Source organism: Babylonia areolata, chromosome 6 (genome assembly GCF_041734735.1).
Source record: "Babylonia areolata isolate BAREFJ2019XMU chromosome 6, ASM4173473v1, whole genome shotgun sequence".
Taxonomy (NCBI): Eukaryota; Metazoa; Mollusca; class Gastropoda; order Neogastropoda; family Buccinidae; genus Babylonia; species Babylonia areolata.
Window position 1 is genome coordinate 9,254,715 of NC_134881.1, and position 23,631 is coordinate 9,278,345.

General features: G+C 40.0%; 1 protein-coding gene and 1 non-coding gene across 2 annotated transcripts in view; one reads left to right on the forward strand and one right to left on the reverse strand.

Moving 5' to 3' along the window:
• Nucleotides 1–5,128: 5,128 nt before the first annotated feature.
• On the reverse strand, nucleotides 5,129–5,204 carry Trnae-uuc (transfer RNA glutamic acid (anticodon UUC)). The gene has a single exon. It is a non-coding gene; the product is annotated as a tRNA-Glu (tRNA).
• A 17,874-nt stretch (nucleotides 5,205–23,078) lies between these two features.
• The window catches only part of LOC143282717 (uncharacterized), a 6,118-nt gene continuing 5,565 nt past the window's right edge, over nucleotides 23,079–23,631 (forward strand). The window contains exons 1-2 of the mRNA XM_076588432.1: nucleotides 23,079–23,131; nucleotides 23,353–23,448. Of these exons, the coding sequence (XP_076444547.1) occupies nucleotides 23,373–23,448 (76 nt within the window). The 5' untranslated portion in view covers nucleotides 23,079–23,131; nucleotides 23,353–23,372. The remainder of the gene's footprint in view (nucleotides 23,132–23,352; nucleotides 23,449–23,631) is intronic.

Sequence of the window (23,631 nt, forward strand, 5' to 3'; positions counted from 1 at the left end):
TGTCCAGTTCATCTTGGGCTGTTCTCTCTTTCTCCCAGGCCTGTAGGTGTCCAGTTCATCTGTCCTCTCTTTCTCCCGGGCCTGTAGGTGTCCAGTTCATCTGTCCTCTCTTTCTCCTGGGCCTGTAGGTGTCCAGTTCATCTGTCCTCTCTTTCTCCTGGGCCTGTAGGTGTCCAGTTCATCTGTCCTCTCTTTCTCCCGGGCCTGTAGGTGTCCAGTTCGTGCCTTGACATGCAATTCTTTCTGCTAGAAGCCTCAGTGCTTGTCCCGGCCCAAGGGGGAAGGCAAGGAGTTTAATTTCATGTGTCCAATGCGGGCAACGGATCGTGCAGGGTGGTGCACACATGCAGAATCCTATTTACAAATGTGTTGTCTGCACATATGCAGGAAAATTTGAGGACACATTACAAATTCAGCATGCAAATAATTTGTTTCGTTTCACTGCACTGGAACCGAATGGTAATCTTTAACCTTTGCATCTCAGTTATTTTAGGATCACATCGTTTGACCAGATAGTCATGTGATTAGCATTATAGTTTGATAAGTAATAATAATAATAATAATAATAATAATAACGGATACTTATATAGCACACTATCCAGAAATCTGCTCTAGGTGCTTTACAAAAACGCTTTTGTTAACATAAAACATCATATCTATGTTACATACACACACCAAAATGTGACTACACACACACACACACACACACACACACACGCTGCATACATACATTTTAACATACATGTGTATCTAACAGCTACCCTAACACATACGCACACATAGGCAGGCACAAACTTACATGAACACACGCACACGCACACACAATACACATTCATATACATGCATGTAGTTATGTACACATACATATGTATACACACATAGTCAAGCACAGCTAACGCAAAGGATTACAGTATTAGGATTTTGGATTGGTTGAATGCTCTTTAGTATGTAGGAAACATCAGGTGCCATTATTATGATCATCGCATTCTCTCATTCAGGTCACATTTGTTATAGCTTGTTGCTTATTTTGTATAAGTCAGTATTGCTTACTTTATGCATGCAAATAATTATGCATGCATTTTGTATAAACAAATATTGCTTACTTTATGCTTGCTAATAATTATCATGCATGCATATTGGCATCAAGGCATATTGTCTTGTCTCAGATGGTCTCAAACATTTTTTTTGTTCTTGTTGTTAAAGAACATAGAAAGAAATATTGTTTTAATAGAAAAAGAAAAAAAATAGAGATACATAATACTGTAGTTAATCACACATGATTCATTAGGAATGGTGAGTTTTCCTTGATTTTGTGTTGTTGATGCCATTTATATTAACACACATGGATTCAGGGCAGGAGGATATATGAGCTTCTTGGACAGCTAGGTGGTCTTTGACTGTTAATATGTTGTAGACTGCTGGATCTGGGACTGCAGCTAAACAACCCTGGGTTTGGATGTGTATATAAGAATCTAGGGTAAGTAGTGTGAGGGTAGTTTTACTGAACAGGCATGGATGCTGCTGCAAATAAAAGCTAACCAAAAAAAAGGTGTAGCTAAACAACCCTGGGTTTGGATGTGTATATAAGAATCTAGGGTAAGTAGTGGGAGGGTAATTTTACTGAACAGGCATGGATGCTGCTGCAAATAAAAACTAACAACAAAAAAAAAGGTGTAAAAGAGATGATACAGTGTTGGAGCCCGTTTCTAAAGTAGTGTGCAGTGGTTGCCTCCTTTGAGTAGTTGTATGCATCGGATTATGCTTATGTATTTGTATTTGTATTTCTTTTTATCACAACAGATTTCTCTGTGTGTAATTCGGGCTGCTCTCCCCAGGGAGAGCGCATCGCTACAATACAGCGCCACCCATTTTTTTTTTTTTTTTTCCTGCATGCAGTTTTTTATTTGTTTTTCCTATCGATGTGGATTTTTCTACAGAATTTTGCCAGGAACAACCCTTTTGTTGCCGTGGGTTCTTTTACGTGCGCTAAGTGCATGCTGCACATGGGACCTCGGTTTATCATCTCATCCGAATGACTAGCGTCCAGACCACCACTCAAGGTCTAGTGGAGGGGGAGAAAATATCAGCGGCTGAACCGTGATTCGAACCAGCGCGCTCAGATTCTCTCACTTCCTAGGCGGACGCGTTACCTCTAGGCCATCACTCCACTTTGTGCAATGTTTGGACAGTTGTTGTGGCATGATATCGATTATGATAACTTGACATGTTTCTGCATGAAGTGGAAATATAAATGTATGATGCATGACAGTCACAAATTCTAATTATATGTTTGCAATCCACTTTGACATCTTATATACTTTGTTAGCAAAATTAAATCTGTAATTCTCTCCACTTGCCTGATTTGATCTCTTCACCACTGCTTGTTTGCGCATCAAAAGTTTCATGTCCTGTTTTGTGCAAACATGGGTAATATACATGTACTGTTTATGTAGTTTAGTTTCGTTAATTACAGGCATTGCATTTGTCGTTTGCCTGTGTATCCTGCAACTTAATTTGAAACTGAGAGGTAGAGAGAAAGAGCTTGCATACATTTGTGTATTAATTGTGTGTGCTTCTCAGTTTGGACTCGTTTTTTAATGCAGTATATTTTTGAGTGAGTTTGTGGTAAGTGTGTGTTTTTTTCACTTAAATTTGAAATAGAGACAGAGACAGAGCATGCTATGTGTGTGTTCAGAATTTTTGTCTTTGAGTTTGTGTTTCAGACTTCCTAAGCTTGCACTTTGTACTGTAGTTAAAAAAAGAATCTGTGTGCATGTGTGTGTGTGTTAGTATGTGTGTGTGTGTGTGTGTGTGTGAGAGAGAGAGAGAGAGAGAGTGTGTGTGTGTGTGTGTTCTCACTTGCTTCCATTATTGCCATTGTGTAAGAGGTTGGTACACATGTTGCAGCTGTTGTGCAATAGAGGAGAGTAACAGTCTTACTGGGAAAGGGTTTTCATAGATCATTGAAGGACAATAACAGAGACTACAAATGTCAGTCACACATATAAAAATTAGAGGCTTTCTGTGAGGTGGTTTTGATGTAAAACTGTAAGTGCACGTCTATTTGTGAGGTGGTTTTGATGTCAAATTGTAAATGCCGGTCACATTTTTGTGAGTTAGTTTAGATATAAAACTACAAGTGTCAATCACATCTTTTTGTGATATGGTCATGATGTAAAGTTTACTATAAGTGTTGGTCACATCTATTTTTGAGGTGGTTCTGATGTGAAACTATGTGTTGGTCACATATATATGTGAGGTGGTTTTGATGTAAAACTACAAATGTTGGTCACATATATTTGTGGTTTGGTTTCAGCATAGAACTACAAGTGTTAGTCACATCTGTTTGTAAGGTGGTTTTGATGTAAAACTGCAAGTGTCTGTCACATGTTCATCAGTGGTTTTTGAGGTGGTTTTAAGGTCTGAAGGTTCCTGTTATGTGCTGGATGTTGTTGGCTACTGATTTGAAAAAAAACAACAACAAAAAAACAACATACTCCACTCACTAAAAGCTGAAGATATTGATGGCGTTGTTTTTCTTCCAGGTTCTTTTTGAACTGAAAACAAATGTTGCAGAGGTGTCTTGCTCATGATGTATATTTATTTATTTATTATTATTTGTTATTGTTATTATTATTACTACCTTTTTTCATATTATAATTATTATTTATTTATTTATCTATTTATGTATTTATTTACTTATTTATGTACGCTTATCTATTATTTATTCACCTTTTTTTTTCTTTTTTTTCTCTCTCAAGGCCTGACTAAGCGCGTTGAGCTACACCGCTGGTCAGGCATCTGCTTGGCAGATGTGGTGTAGCATATATGGATTTGTCCGACGCCTCCTTGAGCTACTGAAACTGAAACTGAAACTGTATATGTGGGCATGTGGGTAATATCAAAACAGTTTTAACCAAAGAAAGCAGAACGTTCAAACTTAACAATTTTTCTTTAAAATTATAATTTTGAACATAACTTTATTTACAAGATAAATAATGTTTTCATGATATATGTACACACACACACATACATAAACACACACACACACACACACACACACACACACACATTAACCACAAAATGGGTTTAACAATATAATAAATCCAAAGAAAATTTGCAAAGCTCAAGCGTCTTGTAATGATCCCCACTTTGCACAAACAAGAACCACAAATAGATTTAACAGTATATATAGAGAGAGATATACATAGATATGTATAATTATAACTTAATGAATATTTGTAAAGCTTGGCTATCGTTTAATGTTATGTTTGAAGAACAGAGTAGACTTGATGTGAGGTGATTTTTTCACCCTATTTTGTTGTCTGCAGGAAATAACAACATTTTTTGCTTTGTTGTTGCCAAGAAAAAACATGTTTCTGTGCTGTATAGTGTGTAAATTGCATATTGAAATACACATGCATTTTTTGGGGCATTCCATTTTTACTAATTTTCTTCTTTTTATTTTCTATTTTTTCTCAGTGTCTGCTTTTTTGTTGTTCATATTTTATACACGTGAGTTTTTTTTGTTTTTTTTAATTTTTTTTTTTATTAAACTGAACAGCATCACTATGGGTTTTTTTTCTGGGTTTTTTTTTTTTAAAGAGTAGTGTGTATTTGAGTAAAAGAAAAACCCGGGGTCAGGGTTGAGGTTGAGGTGTTTTAAGTGAAAAGGGGAAGGAGGGCAGTTCAGCTGACAATGCAGTCACCCTTTCACTGACTAGAATCAAAAGTTGGTTGCCCAGCACACGAGGCGGACATAGTATTGTGATCTGCTTGTAGATCAACGTGTATTAGTAGACCAGGATTTTTTTCCCTACCTTCTTCTTCTTCTTCTGCGTTCGTGGGCTGCAACTCCCACGTTCACTCGTATACACACGAGTGGGCTTTTTACGTGTATGACCGTTTTTACCCCGCCATGTAGGCAGCCATACTCCGTTTTCGGGGGTGTGCATGCTGGGTATGTTCTTGTTTCCATAACCCACCAAACGCTGACATGGATTACGGGATCTTTAACGTGCACATTTGATCTTCTGCTTGCATATACACACGAAGGGGTTTCAGGCACTAGCAGGTCTGCACATATGTTGACCTGGGAGATCGTAAAAATCTCCACCCTTCACCCACCAGGCACCATCACCGTGATTCGAACCCGGGACCCTCGGATTGAAAGTCCAACGCTTTAACCACTCAGCTATTGCGCCCGTCAATGCAGTCACCCTTTCACTGACTAGAATCAAAAGTTGGTTGCCCAGCACACAAGGTGGACATAGTATTGTGATCCGCTTGTAGATCAACGTATATTAGTAGACCAGGATTTTTTTCCCTACCGATTCTGCTTTGCTCCAGGTCTTCTGTCGTCTCCTCTGACCACTTCGCAAGACAGCTTGACTTCAAGACTGAGGCAGATTGAAGATAGATTTTGTTGTTGTTGTCTGATTAGTGAAGAGAATAGTGCATCGTCACAAAGCTTGCATACCCAGACAAATTTGTGGTGATGTCAGAAGTTTGTTGGTCACAAACAACCCGATCAGAGCGCTGCACAGAAACTTCAAGAGCTTCAGGTTAGAAATAATCAGTCATTTGCAACTTATCAACAGTGCATTGCCAGAGAAAGAAACCATCTTATGTTCATGGTGATAAATAATTTAGCACATTCTAAGAGTAATACTATTTTTGATAACAAATGTTATGATATGGCAGCTGTTTACAGTGGTTTAATGTGGGGCTTTTTTTTTTTCTCCTACACAACAGATTGTACTTTATTTGAGATGTTTTTGATATAGTGGATGTATAATATGGGATGTATACTTTTTTTTCAAGTAGAATAGGTGTACTGTATTATGATGTCTGATGGAACAGATATGTAATGTGGGGATGTTTTTTTGTGAGAACAGAGTTACTTTATTGGGATGTGTTTGATAGAATGGATACTGTGACATTTCTGTTAGAAAAGATGTACCATATTGAAATGTGTTTGATAGAACAGACAAACATGATTGACTGCTGTATTATTGAAGGTTTTTGGTCACAGTGTTTAACACAACCTACAGTGTTGACGTGGTTGGAATGTGTTAACATGTCATGCATTTGAGCTACTGTAAAAATGCTTAAGACACACGGTGATGATTAAGACCTAACAATATAACATGAATGTCTGATTGATTAAGACATAATAATGTGATCTGAATGTTTAGTTTGGACATATTTATGTGATGTGAATGTCTAATCAAGACATGATAATTGATGCAAATGTCTGATTCAGACATGGTGATTGATGTAAATGTCTGATTCAGACATGGTGATTGATGCAAATGTCTGATTATGACATGATGATGTGATGGTCTTACGAATTAAGACATAGAATTGCAGTAGTGTTTGACTGCGTATTAGAGTGTAATGGGAATTCCTGATTAATGGAACAACATGCAGTTGATTGATGTTCTTGGTGTGATTAAATCATTTGTGATACGGTTTGTTTGGAGATGTTGCCTAGAGTCTCATAGTACTGTGGTTGTTTTTTGTTTTTTTTTGTTTTGTTTTTCTCAAGGCCTGACTAAGCGCATTGGGTTACGCTGCTGGTCAGGCATCTGCTTGGCAGACGTGGTGTAGCGGATATGGATTTGACCGAACACAGTGACGCCTCCTTGAGCTACTGATACTGATACTGTGGTTGAAGTTTTTGACACTGGTGTAGTTTCTGTTCTTTATTGGTTACTGTGTGAATGTGTGAATCCCAACGCAGTCCATAGCGCTGCTGGTAAAACGTCTATAGTTGTGGTGCAGCTTCATTGTGTTATATCACACAGTTGTTCCCTTTATGTATTGTTGAGAGTTTATTTGGTGCTTATATATATAGAGAGAGAGAGAGAAAGAGAGAGAGAGAGAGAGATTCATTACGGTGCATGTAATGACTTTAGTGTGGTTAAGGTCTTTAGTCATGATGTATATGATGAGGATGTTTAAAATCTGTTGTGTTCAAAGTTTTGTGCGATACTCATATTGTTTACTTTTGGTGTTACAATATTATTGATACTTTTATAGCACCTACGTTTGGTCAGAGACCTTCTTCTTCTTCTTCTTTGTTCGTGGGCTGCAGCTCCCACGTTCACTCGTATATTACACGAGTGGGCTTTTACGTGTATGACCGTTTTCACCCCGCCATGTAGGCAGCCATACTCCGCTTTCGGGGTGGTCAGACACCAAATTCTAAGCAGTTTGCAAACACAGGAGTTATTTGCATAACAGGCTGCCTACATGGTAGAATTGACTGACATCTGCCTTTGTGTGTGCTTACCATCCATTTCCTGTGTCAATTCAGTCAGGCCTCAGTCACATGCAGGTACACAGATGTGTATTGGTGGTGTTATTGAGGTGTTGGACTACATCCCAGAAAAGCGTCAGGCAGTTTGGGGATGTTTTGCTCTTTTTTTTTGTTTTGTTTTGTTTTGTTTTGATTTTTTTAAATGACAATGTCAGGTAGTTGACAGCTTACCACTGTGAGGTGTGTACATCAGTTTCAGCTGGAAGTTCACCACTGGTGTGTGACTGAAGTTTGTGATTGCACAATGTGAGATTTAAAAAAAACAAAAAAACCCACTATTTTGTGACACAACATTCATGTGTAATTATGTGTGCTGGTGTGTATTAGTTGTGCATTGAGAGTATATATCACTTTGTGGGTTTTTGTGAATTATGATAATTGTGCTTTCACAAGTTTTTATAACTTTTTTTTATATTGTTCTACTTCATCTTATGTGCTTCCTTGATCTTCCTTGGTTCATTTTCTAGTATTGAATTGGTCAAGCACTTAGAGCTTTCTCTCTGCTTGTAATATATTGCAATGTAAAAGTTGGTTGTTGTTGGGGGTGTTTTTTTGTTTGTTTTTGTTTTTTTGGTTATTTTATTATTATTTTTTATTATAGTATTAAGATTGTAAGGATGTGATTATTGTCTTTTCTTTTTCTCCTGAAGTTTGTACAGTATGAAATTTGGGTGAAGTTTACAGTGTTATTAAAATCATTATTCCTACATTGTTATCATAATTATTATTCCTATACTGTAATGTTGTTGAATTTGTGATTGAATAATTTTTTTTTCTTTGTCTCTTGATTCATATGACTGGTGGTGGCAATGAAATGTGGCTGGTAGCTAGCCGTGGCTGTGGTATGGTTGGTTTGTGCAGTGTATTTTGTGCTGGTAAGAAAAAAGCACTACTTGATTTAAGTAATTTCGTAATACTTGGGAAGGGTGCCTAACTGGTCCTTGTGTCTATACATGTCAGTGTGCTGATGTATGATTTGTTTTTTGTTTGGAAATTATTATTATCAATTTTTTCACACTTGTTTTGTGTGTGCGTGTGTGTGTGTGTATGTGTGTGTGTATGTGTGTGTGTATATGTGTGTGTCTATGCGCTCCTTTCCTTTCACATTGTAAAGACTGACTTTGTGATCCAGTGTGTATGTATTGTTATTGTATCCTCCACACCCCAAAAGGGGCAAAAGGATTTAAGATTTCTTTGAGTCTTTCGTTGATTTTATTCAGATTATACGATCCTGAAGTTCCTTATTTTGATCTTGACAAGATGCACAGTTGCAGTGTGATGCGGTGAGGTCTGTCAGCTCCTTTGTCGTCACAGTGCTGTTTTTTCTTCGTCATCGTCTTCTTTGTTCCTGGGCTGCAATTCCCACGTTCACTCGTATGTTCGTGTATGACCATTTTTACCCCACCATGTAGGCAGCCATACTCCGCTTTCGGGAATGTGCATACTGGGTATGTTCTAGTTTCCATAACCCACCGAACGCTGATGTGGATTACAGGATAACATGTGTATTTGATCTTCTCCTTGCATATACACATGAAAGGGGTTCAGGCACTAGCAGGTCTGCAGGTATGTTGACCTTGGAGATCAGAAAAATCTCCACCCAAAGTCCCTTTACCCACCAGGCGGCTTTACCAAGATTTGAACCCGGGACCCTCAGATTGAAAGTCCAACTCTTTAACCACTCAGCTGTTGGGCCCACCAGTGCTGTTTGTTTGAATTTGTTTCACAATGCCTGTGACTTCAAATGTGATTTGGTTTAAGGTTGGAGGTTTGTTAAACGTTTTCCTTGGTGCATTAGAAAGTTTGTGATTTTGGTGTGATTAAATGTGTGGATATTTTTGTTTGCTTACGATAGATTGTATATTGTTTGTTTGTTTTTTTATTGCTGTGGTATTGTTTGATGGGTTTGGTTTGTTTTGAGTAAGGTTGTGAGTGGTGAACTGTGTGAATGATTTTGGGTGATGGTTACATTGGTTTGGTGATGTATCATTTGAATACTGGAAGATATTTCTTTAAAAAAAACAAAACGGCAACAACAACTGTTTATGTATGCATATTCTTTGTGTATTATTGATTGTTTATGCAGCATTGTGTGCCTTGCGGTATGGTAATATTGTGATGATATCTGAATGGGACAGTGTGATGTTTGGATGTGGGTTGATTGACAGTTCTGAGTTTCTGCTTTTTTGTTTGCTTCTTTGTTTTTGATAGTATATATATTTTTTTAGTGTGTATATATATATATATATATCACAGTTTATATGTTGGGGTTTTTTTTGTTTTGTTTTTATAAATACTTGACAGAATACTTGACAGAATGCCTTATAAAAAAAACTTCAGAATATACAGCAACAGAAAGCAAAAAAACAAAAAACACACAAAAAAATAAGTGTGCATTCTAAACAGTAGAAGATCAGTATAGCTGACTTTTTTCTTTGTTTATTTTTTTTATTTCTATTTAAAGAATTTGTTTGTTCTTTTGAATAACAGGTTGGTTTGTAGAAGACAGGGTAACTCATTTATTGATTATATTAGTGTGGAGTGTAGGGGTCCATCATTTTGATGAAAGGAATTCTTTTTAACGCTTTATACTGATTACAAAAAAAACAAAAACAAAAAAGGGTTTAAGGCCCTGGAGCCAATTGCATTGCTTGGTTCTAACTTTTTGACAGTTACACATGACAAAATGCCTACTTTGACTGAACTACACCATTGGTCATTTCCATACTCTTTCTCTGTCTCTGGACCTTGCAGTTGGAATGACCTTCCTCTTTCGCTTCGTCAAGTCTCCACACTCAGCTCTTTCAAGTCTGGCCTTAAAACCCACCTCTTCCCAAAATAGCCTCCCTTCCCTGCCTCTTCCTTGTCTTCAGTTTCTCCAGTTTTAGAGTTATGCATGCGTGTGAATGACTGGTGCGAAAGCGGCTTTGATTTGTCTCTGCACAAGATTCAGCGCTATATGAATACCATTATTATTATTATTATAATTAGTAGTAGTAGTTAGTAGCAGGTTACGACCATACTAGGCTGCTCTGTCCGAGCAGTGCAACTAGTTCCAGTAGCCTGTAGTGGCCATCAATGCAGTGAATTCACATCCACTGTGTCTTAGGGGCTCAGCACAGGGAAGTGGGGCTGAATCCTCTCCTTCTGGCGGTTTTTTTTTTTTTTTTCCCTCACCTTCCCCAGCTGAAGTCATTTACCTGTGTTCACGCCTGGGTGGATTGATGAAAAATGGAATGAAAGGGCCTTTTCCAAGGGCACCACACCATTCTTGTTAAGTATTGGTTTTTCCCTTGTAACGATTTTATATAATAATAATAATAATGTACATCTATATAGCACCCTTTCTCTCTAAGAGCTCAGGGCACTTTACACGAAAGAAAAATATTACAAGTTACTTAAAAGATTCATGACCACTCTTTCTCAAAAACCCCTCCCCCCTCACCCCCCACTCACTTTCCGTTTCCCACTCTACATACATCCAAAGTGAGCTGACATGGGTGGTGTTGGAGAACAAGGAAGCTGAGAGTACTTAGGTTTTAAAAAGATGAGTTTTTAGTGATGAGCGAAAAGCAGAAATAGAATCAGATGCACAGATGTGATGAGGAAGGTTGTTCCAGATGTGTGGAGCAGCAAAGAAGAAAGAACGTTCACCATAGCTTCTTGTATTGATACGAGGAAGTTTCAAAAGGTAACAGTCAGAGGAAGAGCGGAGATTTCTTGCAGGAGTGTAAACACTGAGAAGGTCAGAAAGATATGTAGGTCCTGTAATCTTGGGGTGAAAAATTAAGCAGAAAGGCTGGCATCCTCAGCATGGCCTAGTCTGATATACCCAAAGGAGCTAAATGGTTAGGATAATTTGTCATGAACTGTGTTTTGTAGGTTAGTTTTGGTGATTCCTCTGTGTGTGTGTGTGTGTCTGTGTGTGTGAGAGAGAGTGTTGGAGTGTAACAGTTGTAGTATTGAGAGAATGTCACTTTGTGAGTTTTTTGCATTGTGTTTTTATAATATAAATGATTCTGTTTTATGTTTCTGCTATTTTTTATATGCTTTCTTGTTTCACTTTAGGTACTGGATTGTAAAGCACTTAGAGCTTGCTTATGCTTGTATTATAGAGCTATATAAAAATAAAATATGATTATTATTATCATTATTATTGTTGTCCCTGTGCTAGTCCTTGAAGCATTTAAGTCACTGATTTTGTTTGTGAGTGTGCGCCTAGTTTTAATGATAACTGACATTTTACTGTATCACTGCCTTAAACTCATATGTATTGCGAGTCTGGAGAATATGAATGGTACAGTTTCTGTTGTACATATGAAAGTAGTATTCTTCACATGGACTGATCATTTTGTGCCCCTTGTTTTGGCGTTTACCTATTATTCTTTCCAGGAAGATGATAATGATTACAGTCATTGTCTTTCTGAGTGACCCAAAGAAAAACTTGTTTTGCAGATTAATTTCACATTTTTGATATATACTGTTCATAACAAATGCATTCTTCATGGTTGTTTTTGTTGTTGTTTTTTTTTTTTTATCAGTGTGTTTTCCTTTTCTTTTGAAGTAAAGCATTGAGTTCCATGCTCTGAAATTTCTTAGCAGATGTTCAGAATGAATTAATGAAGTATAACTTAATGATCTCATCTTAATTTTTTTTTTTCTGTATTAAAGTTGGTTCTAGGTGCGCCTGGAAAATTTTGTGTGAGTATGTATGCTTGTATCAAAAATGTGTCAAACATATGGTCAACCAATAAATAACTTTAATATCTATAATACTATTGAATTTTTTGATTGATCAATTGATATATTACTGTAATAACTATTGTAGTATTCAGTGAATGATTAATCCTGTAAACAAAGATGTGACAGTTAAAAGATATGCTCAACAATTTGAAAAAAAAACATGTTATGTTTAATTCTCAGTTCTGTTAACAAGCAGAGAGCAACCACGATTGCTTAGTAAAATATTCTTGTATATTATTTAGCAGTGGTGGCTTCACACACAGAAAGGCTTTATCCAGTTTCAATCCAGCATCATGAACTAACTTGACTGTTCCCAACCAGAAAGACTTGTAACATCAGAGTGTAGGCAGCTTTCACTTTTGACACCTTTAGGCAGCCATACCTCGTGGAACTGTTTCCCCACTTTGGTCAACCCTTTCAGCCATACAGTTTCTCCACACAGATCCTCACCTCCTCTAGAAGATCAGTTCTCAAACTTTTGATAAAAAAAATTAACTCTCTCCATTCGAACGGCGAAAGAGACGACGTTAACAGCGTTTCACCCCAATTACCATCATCAAAATATTGCAAGCGGAAGGCTCTTATACTGAAGAGGTGAATGTTGACAAAGAATACCACAATACTGACGACGGAAGCTGAAGGTTGGGTCATTCAGACACCCACTGGACATCCGAGGGGTCTGTGTAGAGGAGAAGAGAGGACTAGCCGTACTGAGTGAGTCAAGTGCATAGCACACAAAACATTGAGTCACAAGTCCTTTATCCAGAGGGACCTTTGAGCCAGTTTTTCCACCATTTTAAATTTTGTGTCTATATGGTGTGTGTGAGGCACCCGTTGGCACTTTTTGGTTTTATATGCAGGTCTCTGTCGGAAAATGGTCAGCATCAGAGGCATATTCTAGGTTTATGTGTGTGAATGTGATTGTTCTTGTGCCTAATTTTCTTTTCCGGGTGATTCTACTTTTTGGGATTTTTTTTAAATGTGATTTTTGTTTGCTTTTTTTTTTTTTTTTTTTTTTTTTTTTTTCATGTTCTACAGGGTGGATATTTACAGGGTTGTTTTTTTGTTTATTTGTTGTATTTTTTTTAGCCCTTATGAGACCCTGTGTGGTTTGGCTGGGTTATAAGCAGCATAAGATAAAGACAGCAGTTATCATGTTTTTTACTTCTTTGTGTCAACATGTGTTGATAAAAACTGGATTTTGTGTTGACGTGGTTGAGCATTTGTATGGTTTGACAGTCCTGATTTGGCCCTGTGTGGTCGGCTGGATTGTACGCAACAAGGACAAGAGCATGTTAATAAAAACTTGATGAAAATGTCTTTGTGTGTGTGTGTGTGTGTGTGTGTGTGGTTTTTAATGTCTTTCAAACAAACAAAACCCCCCTGGCCCCCCAAAGATCAATAACAACAACAACAAAAAGAACTGAAAGGTTAGTGACTTACTTAAAAAAAAGTGTAAGTTTGAGTACAGATCTACCCTAACTTCATAAATCCTACGTGTTTACACATTCTGACAAACCAGGAGAAAGTACAGAAGAAAAAAAGAGAGAGAAACCTTGTCCTGTGCAAAAATATTGAACAGAAACACGAATTTTGCATTACAATCTCTCTCTCTCTTTCTCTCTCTCTCTCTCTCTCTCTCTCTCTCTCCCTCTCTCTTATTACCGTTACAGGCAACATAAAGATAGTGACCTTATTTGCCCTTTATGTAAAAGTGTGACGGAGAGTGAACTCCACTTTGTACTTTGTTGTCCTGTGTTAAGTGATCTCAGAAATCGGCTGATACCTTCAAAATTTCATAGGCAACCCTCCTTGTTCAGACTGTATTAAATTTTGCTTATGTCATCCACTAAGGAACACGTTAATAAACAGCTAGCAATTTACTTGTATAAAGCCTTAAAGATTAGAAATAAATATGCAGTTGAGTGTGTGCTAGTTTTCCGCTTTTTTGTTATGTGTGAATAAGACTAAATGCAGATAATGACTTTTTCTCATTTTCAGGTTACAACTGTGTTATGTTACATATCTGAATATATTACCTCTGTAATGTTTGTTTACACCACCCCTTCATGAGGGGCCATGGCCTTTATTGAATAAAACATCCGTATCCATATCTCTCTCTCTCGCTCTCTCTCTATGCATATTTGCAAGCATGCTTTTGTGTTTAATTTCTTTTAATGTTGCTTTTGTTATATGAACTTCACAGTACAATGACTGTGAGAACAAAAGAGTTTAGTGATTGTGAAAACAAAGACAATACAACGAACAGGAAATTTAACAAGGGCTGTTTTTGTGATCAGTAGTATTCAAGAGATTTTAAAGAAGACGGGGTGGGATGAAGTTCACTGCAGTATCTGTTGAGCAGAGTTTTCGACTTGTCTTTATTATTATTGTTATCATAATTATTATTGTTATTATTATCATCACCATCATCATCATTATTATTATTATTATCATTATATATATTATTATTTTTATATGTTATGAGAGTGGGTCACAGCTTGATATGATTATTACCGATTGATGATTTCAGTAACCACCACCACCACCACCATCCTTAAAAAAAAAAAAACAACAACAACAAAAGTTACGCTTTTCAGTTATTGGCTGATGAATGACTGCTATGAGTTTTTATTATTCTCTGTCTGTTTGCATATGCCACGTGTGTGTATATGCATGTGTGTTTGTGTGTGTGTGTGTGTGTGTGTGCGCGCGTGCATGCGAGTGCGGCAGCATCTGCATGCGTGCATGTGAGTATAAGACACCTGCAGTCAATGAGATTACTAGTAACTAATTTGAGTAACACTGATGATGTAAAGATATTAAAAAAGACAAGGCGTATAAAATGTGAATTTCAAGGCTTGACTAGTATATTCTACATTGGGTTCATGAGCAGGTCAGGCATAGACACACACAGAGGCACAAACACACATACACACGCATATCTGATCATATCTGAAGATCTAGTCATCAACCCCATCCACATGTAATATGCAGCTTCTGTTCAAACGTGTGTGTGTGTGTGTGTGTGAGAGAGAGAGAGAGAGAGAGTTTTTGTGTGTGTGTGTGTGTGTGTGTGTGTGCGTGTGCGTGCGTGCATGTGTGTGAGTGTGTGTGCGTGTGTGTGTGTGTGTGTGTGTGTGTGTGTGTGTGTGTGTGCAGTGCGTGCATGTGAATGCACAAGTTTTTATATTGATATGCTCTTGTATGTATCCTAATTTTTACCGTATCTATGTTTGCGTATGATTTTCGATTTATGTTCGTGTCTTGTTATGTACTATCCCCCCTCACCTCCAATATTCCTTGTGACCCCGATACACTTGGTAATAAAGACATTCTATTCACATATTCTATTCATATGACCCACACCCTAGCTTTCGCCATGTACTGAGCGAGACAGTACCCAAACGTGACAAGGTGTGGTATGCTGGTTTATCACTGTCTAATCAGTGTCGCTGACGACACGACTGATGATTACGTTTACCCTCAGACGTATGTAGACTGATTATTTCATTGTATTGACGTGCACACACACACACACACACACACCTGCACTGTACAAACTTAGTGTGAACTACGATCACTTAACCCTTTGACTTATGAACCTTAGTAAATCAATGCCATTATATTGTATTGTATTGTATTGTATTGTATTGTATTGTATTAGTCTATGTCAGAACAGATTTCTCTTCGTGAAACTGTGAAATCAGTTTTTAAACCGCGCAGTTCCTACTTGTGTGTGTGTGTGTGTGTGTGTGTGTGTGTGTGTGTGTGTGTGTGTGTGTGTGTGTCACGGTGTGTGTGTGTGTGTGTGTGTGTGTGTGTGTGTGTGCGTATGCCGCTTTTCAATAATATATCATGTGATTGATTCTGCTGATCATGCAGTGGAAAGTATCATAATCCCAATGAAGAGGAAGAACGTCAAGTCAAAGAATCGGTGGTTGACACCCTAACCTGTACTCTTAATTAATCTTATCTCAGTGACGTGACTGGCAGCCTTTCCTTGTTTGCCGGACGAGCAAACTTGTCAGCAGTGCAGTATATAGTCCAGGGAGAGGGGGTTGGGGGGAGGGGCAGGGGAGGGGGATGGAGAGGGGCGGGGGGAGGGGTTGCTAAAACGCGTTGACTGATCGAACGTACACGAGTACGACAAGTGCACATCAATCTGTTTGTCATCAGCCGAGCTTAGGACTGACGCTTTGAGGTCGCGATGACCGCAATTAATTGAGTCATTATAGTGTGACGCAACCCCCCCAACCCTCACCCCCCCCCCTCCATGCACCCTCCACCTCTCTCCCACCTTCCCACCCCAACCAACTCAGTCCCTTACCCACCTTACCTTTCCCTTCCTTAATCCCCTCCCCCCACCCGGCCACACCCCAAACAAACACACACACACACACACACACACACACACGCACGCACGCACGCACACACACACACACTTGAAACCCAGTTATGTGTAGAATATGTACACTTACTGTGGATAGACGTTAGATGAAATTGAACACGAACGCAACCCCCCCCCCCCCCTCACACACACACACACACGCACACTTGAAACCCGGTTAATATGGACAGAATCGCGTTGTAATATGAGCATTTCAGTAGCCTGTCTGCATAATGTTGACCTGGGTCATCTGGTCAGCCATATATATATATATATATATCTTTTTTTTTTTTTAACCCATCTTTTCCCAGTAGCTATAAATGGTCACTTCTTCTAAAAACGATTGTGTCTTTCTTCGAGATTATCAACAGTTAAAGTTCGTCGATCCGTCTCTCTCTTCAGCATACTTAGTTGATTCTGAAGAACATTAGCTGTATTTGACAGCAAAAATAAGAAAACATGAACATAATGATTAGTTAGAAGGGAGAGAGACTCCCCCCCCCCCAAACCCCTCCCCCCCCTCTCTCTCTCTGTTTCTGTCCACCGTCTCACTCTCTCTCATGCACACACACACACACACACACACACACACACACACACACACACACACACACACACACAAGGAGAAATTTAACTGCGATAAGTACAAGACATGGGACATACGTACAACATTTTCACTGAAGAAACGCTAAATTGCATGAAATATATACATTGTGTGTGTGTATGTTTATTACACTATACATATATACTTGATGATAACAGGCATATACATGTTTTACAATCCAAGCCTATCAAGATAATTATGATGTTCTGAAGGCATTTTCACACAAGCTAGCGTAGCGAGGTTTGCACCACTTGAATTCTCATATAAAGTGATTTTTTTTTCCCTTTTTTTTTTTTTTTAACTCGCACGCACCCACATAATGCAAATAAATGCGCGCTTAACCCGCTTTCTCAGGACACTTGGGTCATCACATGCAATTTGTGTGTGAGGCCGGGTCACTGGCATACCATCCCGTGACCATCACTGACCCATGATAAAGGCTCGATCGCTAGCTTGGACTGGGCAGCAACAGCCGAGTGGTTAACTCTCTCCATACGAACGGCGAAAGAGACGACGTTAACAGCGTTTCACCCCAATTACCACCATCAAAATATTGCAAGCAGAACGCTCTTATACTGAAGAGGTGAATGTTGACAAAGAATACCACAATTCTGACGACGGAAGCTAAAGGTTGGGTCATTCAGACACCCACTGGACATCCGAGGGGTCTGTGTAGAGGAGAAGAGAGGACTGGCCGTACTGAGAGAGTTAAAGCGTGGGACTTTCAATCTGAGGGTCCCGGGTTCGAAGCTCGGTGACGGCGCCTGGTGGGTAAAGGGTGGAGATTTTTCCGATTTCCCAGGTCAACATATGTGCAGACCTGCTAGTGCCTGAACCCCCTTCGTGTGTATACGCAAACAGAAGATCAAATACGCACGTTAAAGATCCTGTAATCCATGTCAGCGTTCGGTGGGTTATGAAAACAAGAACATACCCAGCATGCACCACCCCCGAAAGCGGAGTATGGCTGCCTACATAGCGGGGTAAAAACGGACATACACGTAAAAGCCCACTCGTGTACATACGAGTGAACGTGGGAGTTGCAGCCCACGAACGGAGAAGAAGAAGAAGAAGAAGAAGAAGAAGAAGAAGAAGCTAGGTTGGACTGCGACAAACGAAACCCGTTGTAGATGTGAAATATTTATATATTGGGGGTGGGGGGTGGTGGTGGGGTGGGGGTGGGGGATGTGTGATGGGGCAGTAAAAAACAAACAAAAACAAACAAAAAAACCCCAGTCTTGCAGCTTGGCCACTAATGGCCAGACTGCTGCTTCAGTGTCAACACAGACCACGCAATGTTAAATAAAAAAAGGAAAAAAAAAGGAGAAAATAAAGCAAACATCTATCAACAGGTGCAGGGAACTTCATGTAAACGATATGTCGATAATCTTATCGACAATTCCATTAGCGAGAATCTATAGATAAATGAAGGAATAAATAAATGCATGATTAGATAAATGAATGAATAGATATAAACAAAATCTGTAGGTTAATTAATTGTATTGAAAACTCAGTCATCAATACACATACTAAAAGACTATGCAAAAATAAAAGACACACGGACACACATACACACACAGACACACACACACACACGCACACACATACACACACACATATACATACGCGCACGCACACACACACACACACACACACACACACACTCACAACCACAGGCACACACACACACACACACTCTCTCTCTCTCCTATGCAAAAATAACAGACACACGGACACACGGACACACACACACACACACACACACACACACACACACATACACACACACACACAACCACAGGCACTCTCTCTCTCTGTCTTTCTCTCTCTACCTGTGATTTGTACCATGGGCGACTTACTGGTTCAAAGCCCTAAATTCGATTACATAAAACTGTCAAAAAGAAACACAGAAGCTCATGTCACCAGCTGCATGTGTGTGTGCACTCATTGGCCTATAGATCGATTAGTCTCGTGAAAATTTTAATGTGCAGCAGAAAATGTGCTTACACAACAAATCAAGAACATTCAGAATCCAAAGGCGTAAAATGTGTTCTTGTGCTTTTGATGTAACATTGATTATGAATTTGATCACCATGAGTCTGACTTACCCCCTTCTCTCTCTCTCTCTCTCTCACTCTCTCTCTCTGTGTTTGTGTGTGTGTGTGTGTGTGTGTGTGTGTGTGTGTGTGTGTGTGTGTGTGTGTGTGTGTGTGTGTGTGTGTGTGGGTGTGATATGAGAGCGTGTATGTGTGTGTGTGTGCGCGCACGCGCGCGTATTTGTGTCAGTGTGTGTCCAGGAATGCAAACAGCAGCGCTATTATAATCATGCACATCATCTTTAATTCTGACTGCACAGTCGCCATGCACGGACTGTCCACTTCCTCAACAACAAAACTAACGGCACCATGACACGAGAGGCCCTCAACAGAGTCAAGCAAACCAAAATTATGTTGCTTTGTTGCCCAGCCGACCGACAGAACGGGGCCATTTTAGGGCTGAGCATGCAAGCAAACGGACAAGCATGTGTTCTGCGTGCAGTACACCTCCAAAATGGCCGCCGGCCTTGTGCAGGTCTTCAGTCATACGCGCGGAACGGCGTCATGTCTAAACGCCCTTCAGAATGAGAAACTGTAAAAATCTTGCACGCCACATTCCATAAGGGTGCTGGTCAATTCGAATCATCGGCACCCATCGTCATGTATTATCTAGTAAGTCGTTTTCGACAATGACGGGCGCAATAGCCGAGTGGTTAAAGCGTTGGACTTTCAATCTGAGGGTCCCGGGTTCGAATCACGGTGACGGCGCCTGGTGAGGTAAAGGGTGGAGATTTTTACGATCTCCCAGGTCAACATATGTGCAGACCTGCCAGTGCCTGAACCCCCTTCGTGTGTATCCTGTAATCCATGTCAGTGTTCGGTGGGTTATGGAAACAAGAACATACCCAGCATGCACAACCACGAAAACGGAGTATGGCTGCCTACATGGCGGGGTAAAAACGGTCATACACGTAAAAGCCCACTCGTGTGCATACGAGTGAACGCAGAAGAAGAAGAAGTTTTCGACAATGACCATCAGGACAGCAGAGGAGGTAACTGCTGTCCTATTTGGGCTAGAATTTGATCAATGTGGAGAGTGTCTTGCTCGAGTTATATTCTCTCGACCAAGAGAGTTTTAGGACAGTCGGCGTGTGGATGGTTCCCAAAGGCCAACTATCCCCCAAGGTTGCAGCACTAAGAGTCAGTACAATTTGACTCCTGCCTTTGAGAGTCATAGTCCTTCACAAAAGAGCAAGCTGTAAATGATTTCCTGTTGCATGGGAGAAACCATTGATAATACAGCTCTCACTTTGCTGTTGGCTCAACTGTAAACTTATGTCAATCTGTGATATAATCTCTGGCCGTGGTACTCATCGTCAGAATAAACCTAAAGGCATTAATTTAGGGAGAAAGCTTTAGCCTGACCTACATTTCTAACCTACAAACCCAACGCGATGGCCAGGGCTTTCTGACCATCAAAACGAAAAGTCGTTCAACTGGTGGTGATGTCAGCGTACAGAGGTCGCTGCCACCAGATATCGGGATTGACCCCTTCCCCCCTACAGCACTGACATGGTTCTTTTCGCCGGTCATACCATTGGTGGGAGTGGGGTTATATACAGCGATATTTCTATTCACTCACTCAGTACGGCCAGTCCTCTCTTCTCCTCTACACAGACCCCTCGGATGTCCAGTGGGTGTCTGAATGACCCAACCTTTAGCTTCCGTCGTCAGAATTGTGGTATCTCTTTGTCAACATTCACCTCTTCATTATAAGAGCCTTCCGCTTGCAATATTTTGATGATGGTAATTGGGGTGAAACGCTGTTAACGTCGTCTCTTTCGCCGTTCGTATGGAGAGAGTTAAACTCGAGTATAGGTACTAGCAATAACATTAATAAATCAAGAATTATAGTAGCAGAAAACTTGACTGATTTCCCCCGGTCTCGATCAACCTCCCTTCTCTTTCGATCTCGATCCGTCTCGGAGCATCAACAAGAAGGGTTGTTGTACGTCTAGCTGTGTAAAGGGGCGTGAGTTCACTGAACACTTCGTGAAGCACATATGACGACATATTGGAGAAAAAAGAAGAAGAAAAAACAACAACAAAACCCCCCCAAAAAAAACAAAAAAAGCCCACACTAACCCTTTGCCGACGTCATCTAACCCACATGCTTAACACAACACAATAAAAGAAAGAAGAAAAAGAGAGAAAAAAAAGAAAGAAAGAAAGACAACACATTTTCCTCCAAAGAACGGAGGAGGGAATATTACTAGTAGCCTGTAATCCCCGCAGATATCACCTAACTCACAGGTAAATTTTGCCAACTCTCTTCCACTGCAATGCCACGTATCAACCAGTCAACATCATAATGCCACTACCAAGTTTTTGCATGTTCCATAATTTGATCAGTTTTGATTTCGATCCCGACCATTACTGATTTATCTTCACTTCATAACCCCTATATATTCATTTGATAAAGAATCAACAACACAAAATTGATAGATTCCCTAGGAAATTACCGCCCTTTGCTTATCACAAGCAGCTCGGTTCAGTTTCACCAGCCTTATTGCTAATATTCAACAATTACTTACTTACTTAGGCCCATCACTCCCCCTGGAGCATAGGCCGCCGACAACAGTCCGCCAGAGTCCTCTGTCCTGGGCTATTCTCTCCAGCTGTTCAACAATTAACTGACTCATATCGGTCCCTCTCCACCCCACCCTCCTTCAGTCTCGATCTGTTTATCTGAGTTAATGTTCAAGGAATTCTTCATCAGATTCAGATTGCAATCTCTTCAATTTTGAGGGCGTTCGCTATACAGTGGTTTCATGCGTCCATGTGTGTGTATGTGTGTGTACTGCCGTGCGCGCGTGTGCGTATGTGAGTATAAATGTACGAGTGACAGGCTGACTGACTGACTGACTCTGTGTGTGTGTGTGTGTGTGTGTGTGTGTGTGTGTGTGTGTGTGTGTGTGTGTACGCACGCGCACGTGTGCGTACACGGCGGCTATCAAACAACACACAACTTGAAAGCACGTACGTGTTCTAATTAGTCTGCTTCACGACGTACCACGTACACAATGGGGTTGGGAGTTGGTGTTCTAGAAAATTCAGTTCATCGTCCACTGCTATTATAATCTAATCGAACAAACTATAAGCCTGTCATGTATGCAATACCATTCCAGTATCGTAATGGGCCAGCTTAGTCAGTGTTCAAGTGACAGGTTGACTGACTGACTGACTGACAGACAGGCTGATTGACTGAATGACTGACGCACAAAACCGTATAGTGGGGCGTGTTGGAGTGTGTAGACATCAGTATCAGTATCACGAGACAATGGCCGAGTTGGCTGGCCGTTCTCGCAAGGTTGGCCTTCCTGTTATGGTGTGTGCTTGTTTTACTTGTTACACTATACAGTGAGTCACTGATAACCGCTGTTATACTGTATACACTGGCTGATCCACACACACAGCTATAGGCCGCTGAAAATAATGGGCCTGTTCACGTCAGTTTTGTACACACACACACACACACACACACACACACACTCGTGCACGCACGCACGCACGGACACAGACACGCGTAGACTTATACACACACACACGCACGTACACTAAAACACACACACGCACGCACACATAGGCAAAAAGACGCCGCGCACAAAGATATACACACATGCACTGACAGAGATAGAGACTTCGAGAGAGAAAGACTGAGTGAAAGAGACAAACTGAAAGAGACAGACAGACAGAGAGACAGAGAGAGAGAGGGCGGAGGGGTGGGAACGAGGGAGAGAGTTGAGAGGGAGAGAGTGTACGGAAAGAGAGTGGACACGGACACAACACAACACACACACACACACACACACACACACACACATGACTTGCACAAGGTGGGTGTTGCGTACAGCCGGAAATGAACTTTCACCCTGCGCAAACTCACTGATGAAATTGGCCAATGTACGCCCATTCGTTTTAAAAACTGCAGTCAGACTCGCTTTCGTCCACTTGCTCATTTTCCAACACCACAGGTGCGTCACTGTTAGCAAACGAAATTTTCATCAAGACGAGTGAAAAAAACAACAACAAAAAACAACTAACGAAGCAAAACCTTCTAAGCTAGTGACTCAAGATTTTAGCTAATAAATGAAAATGAAATAATAAAAAATTCTAAAAATACCACCAGCTAACAACATTGAGCGTTTTTCTTCTAAGACTGAAGTGACTGCATTGATTTGATTTTCGTTTTCAGATCCGAAGACTCCGTGAAAGATGGCTGGTGTGATTAGGTTTTCCACGATGTGGACGTGTCTGTGTTTGGCTCTCCTGGCTGTGTCGTTGACTTCAGGTACGTGTTTGGCTTGGTTCTTTACTTAGTATAACTTTTAGATTTTGTCGAATTGTAATGTATTTATTTTTTTGAATGGTGTTTTATTCTTTAAGTCGAGGTGATTTAAAGATGGTTTGAATATGTTGATAAATGCTTACAGGGATTGATGTTTCTGATTTTGTCTGTCTGTCTGTCTGCCTG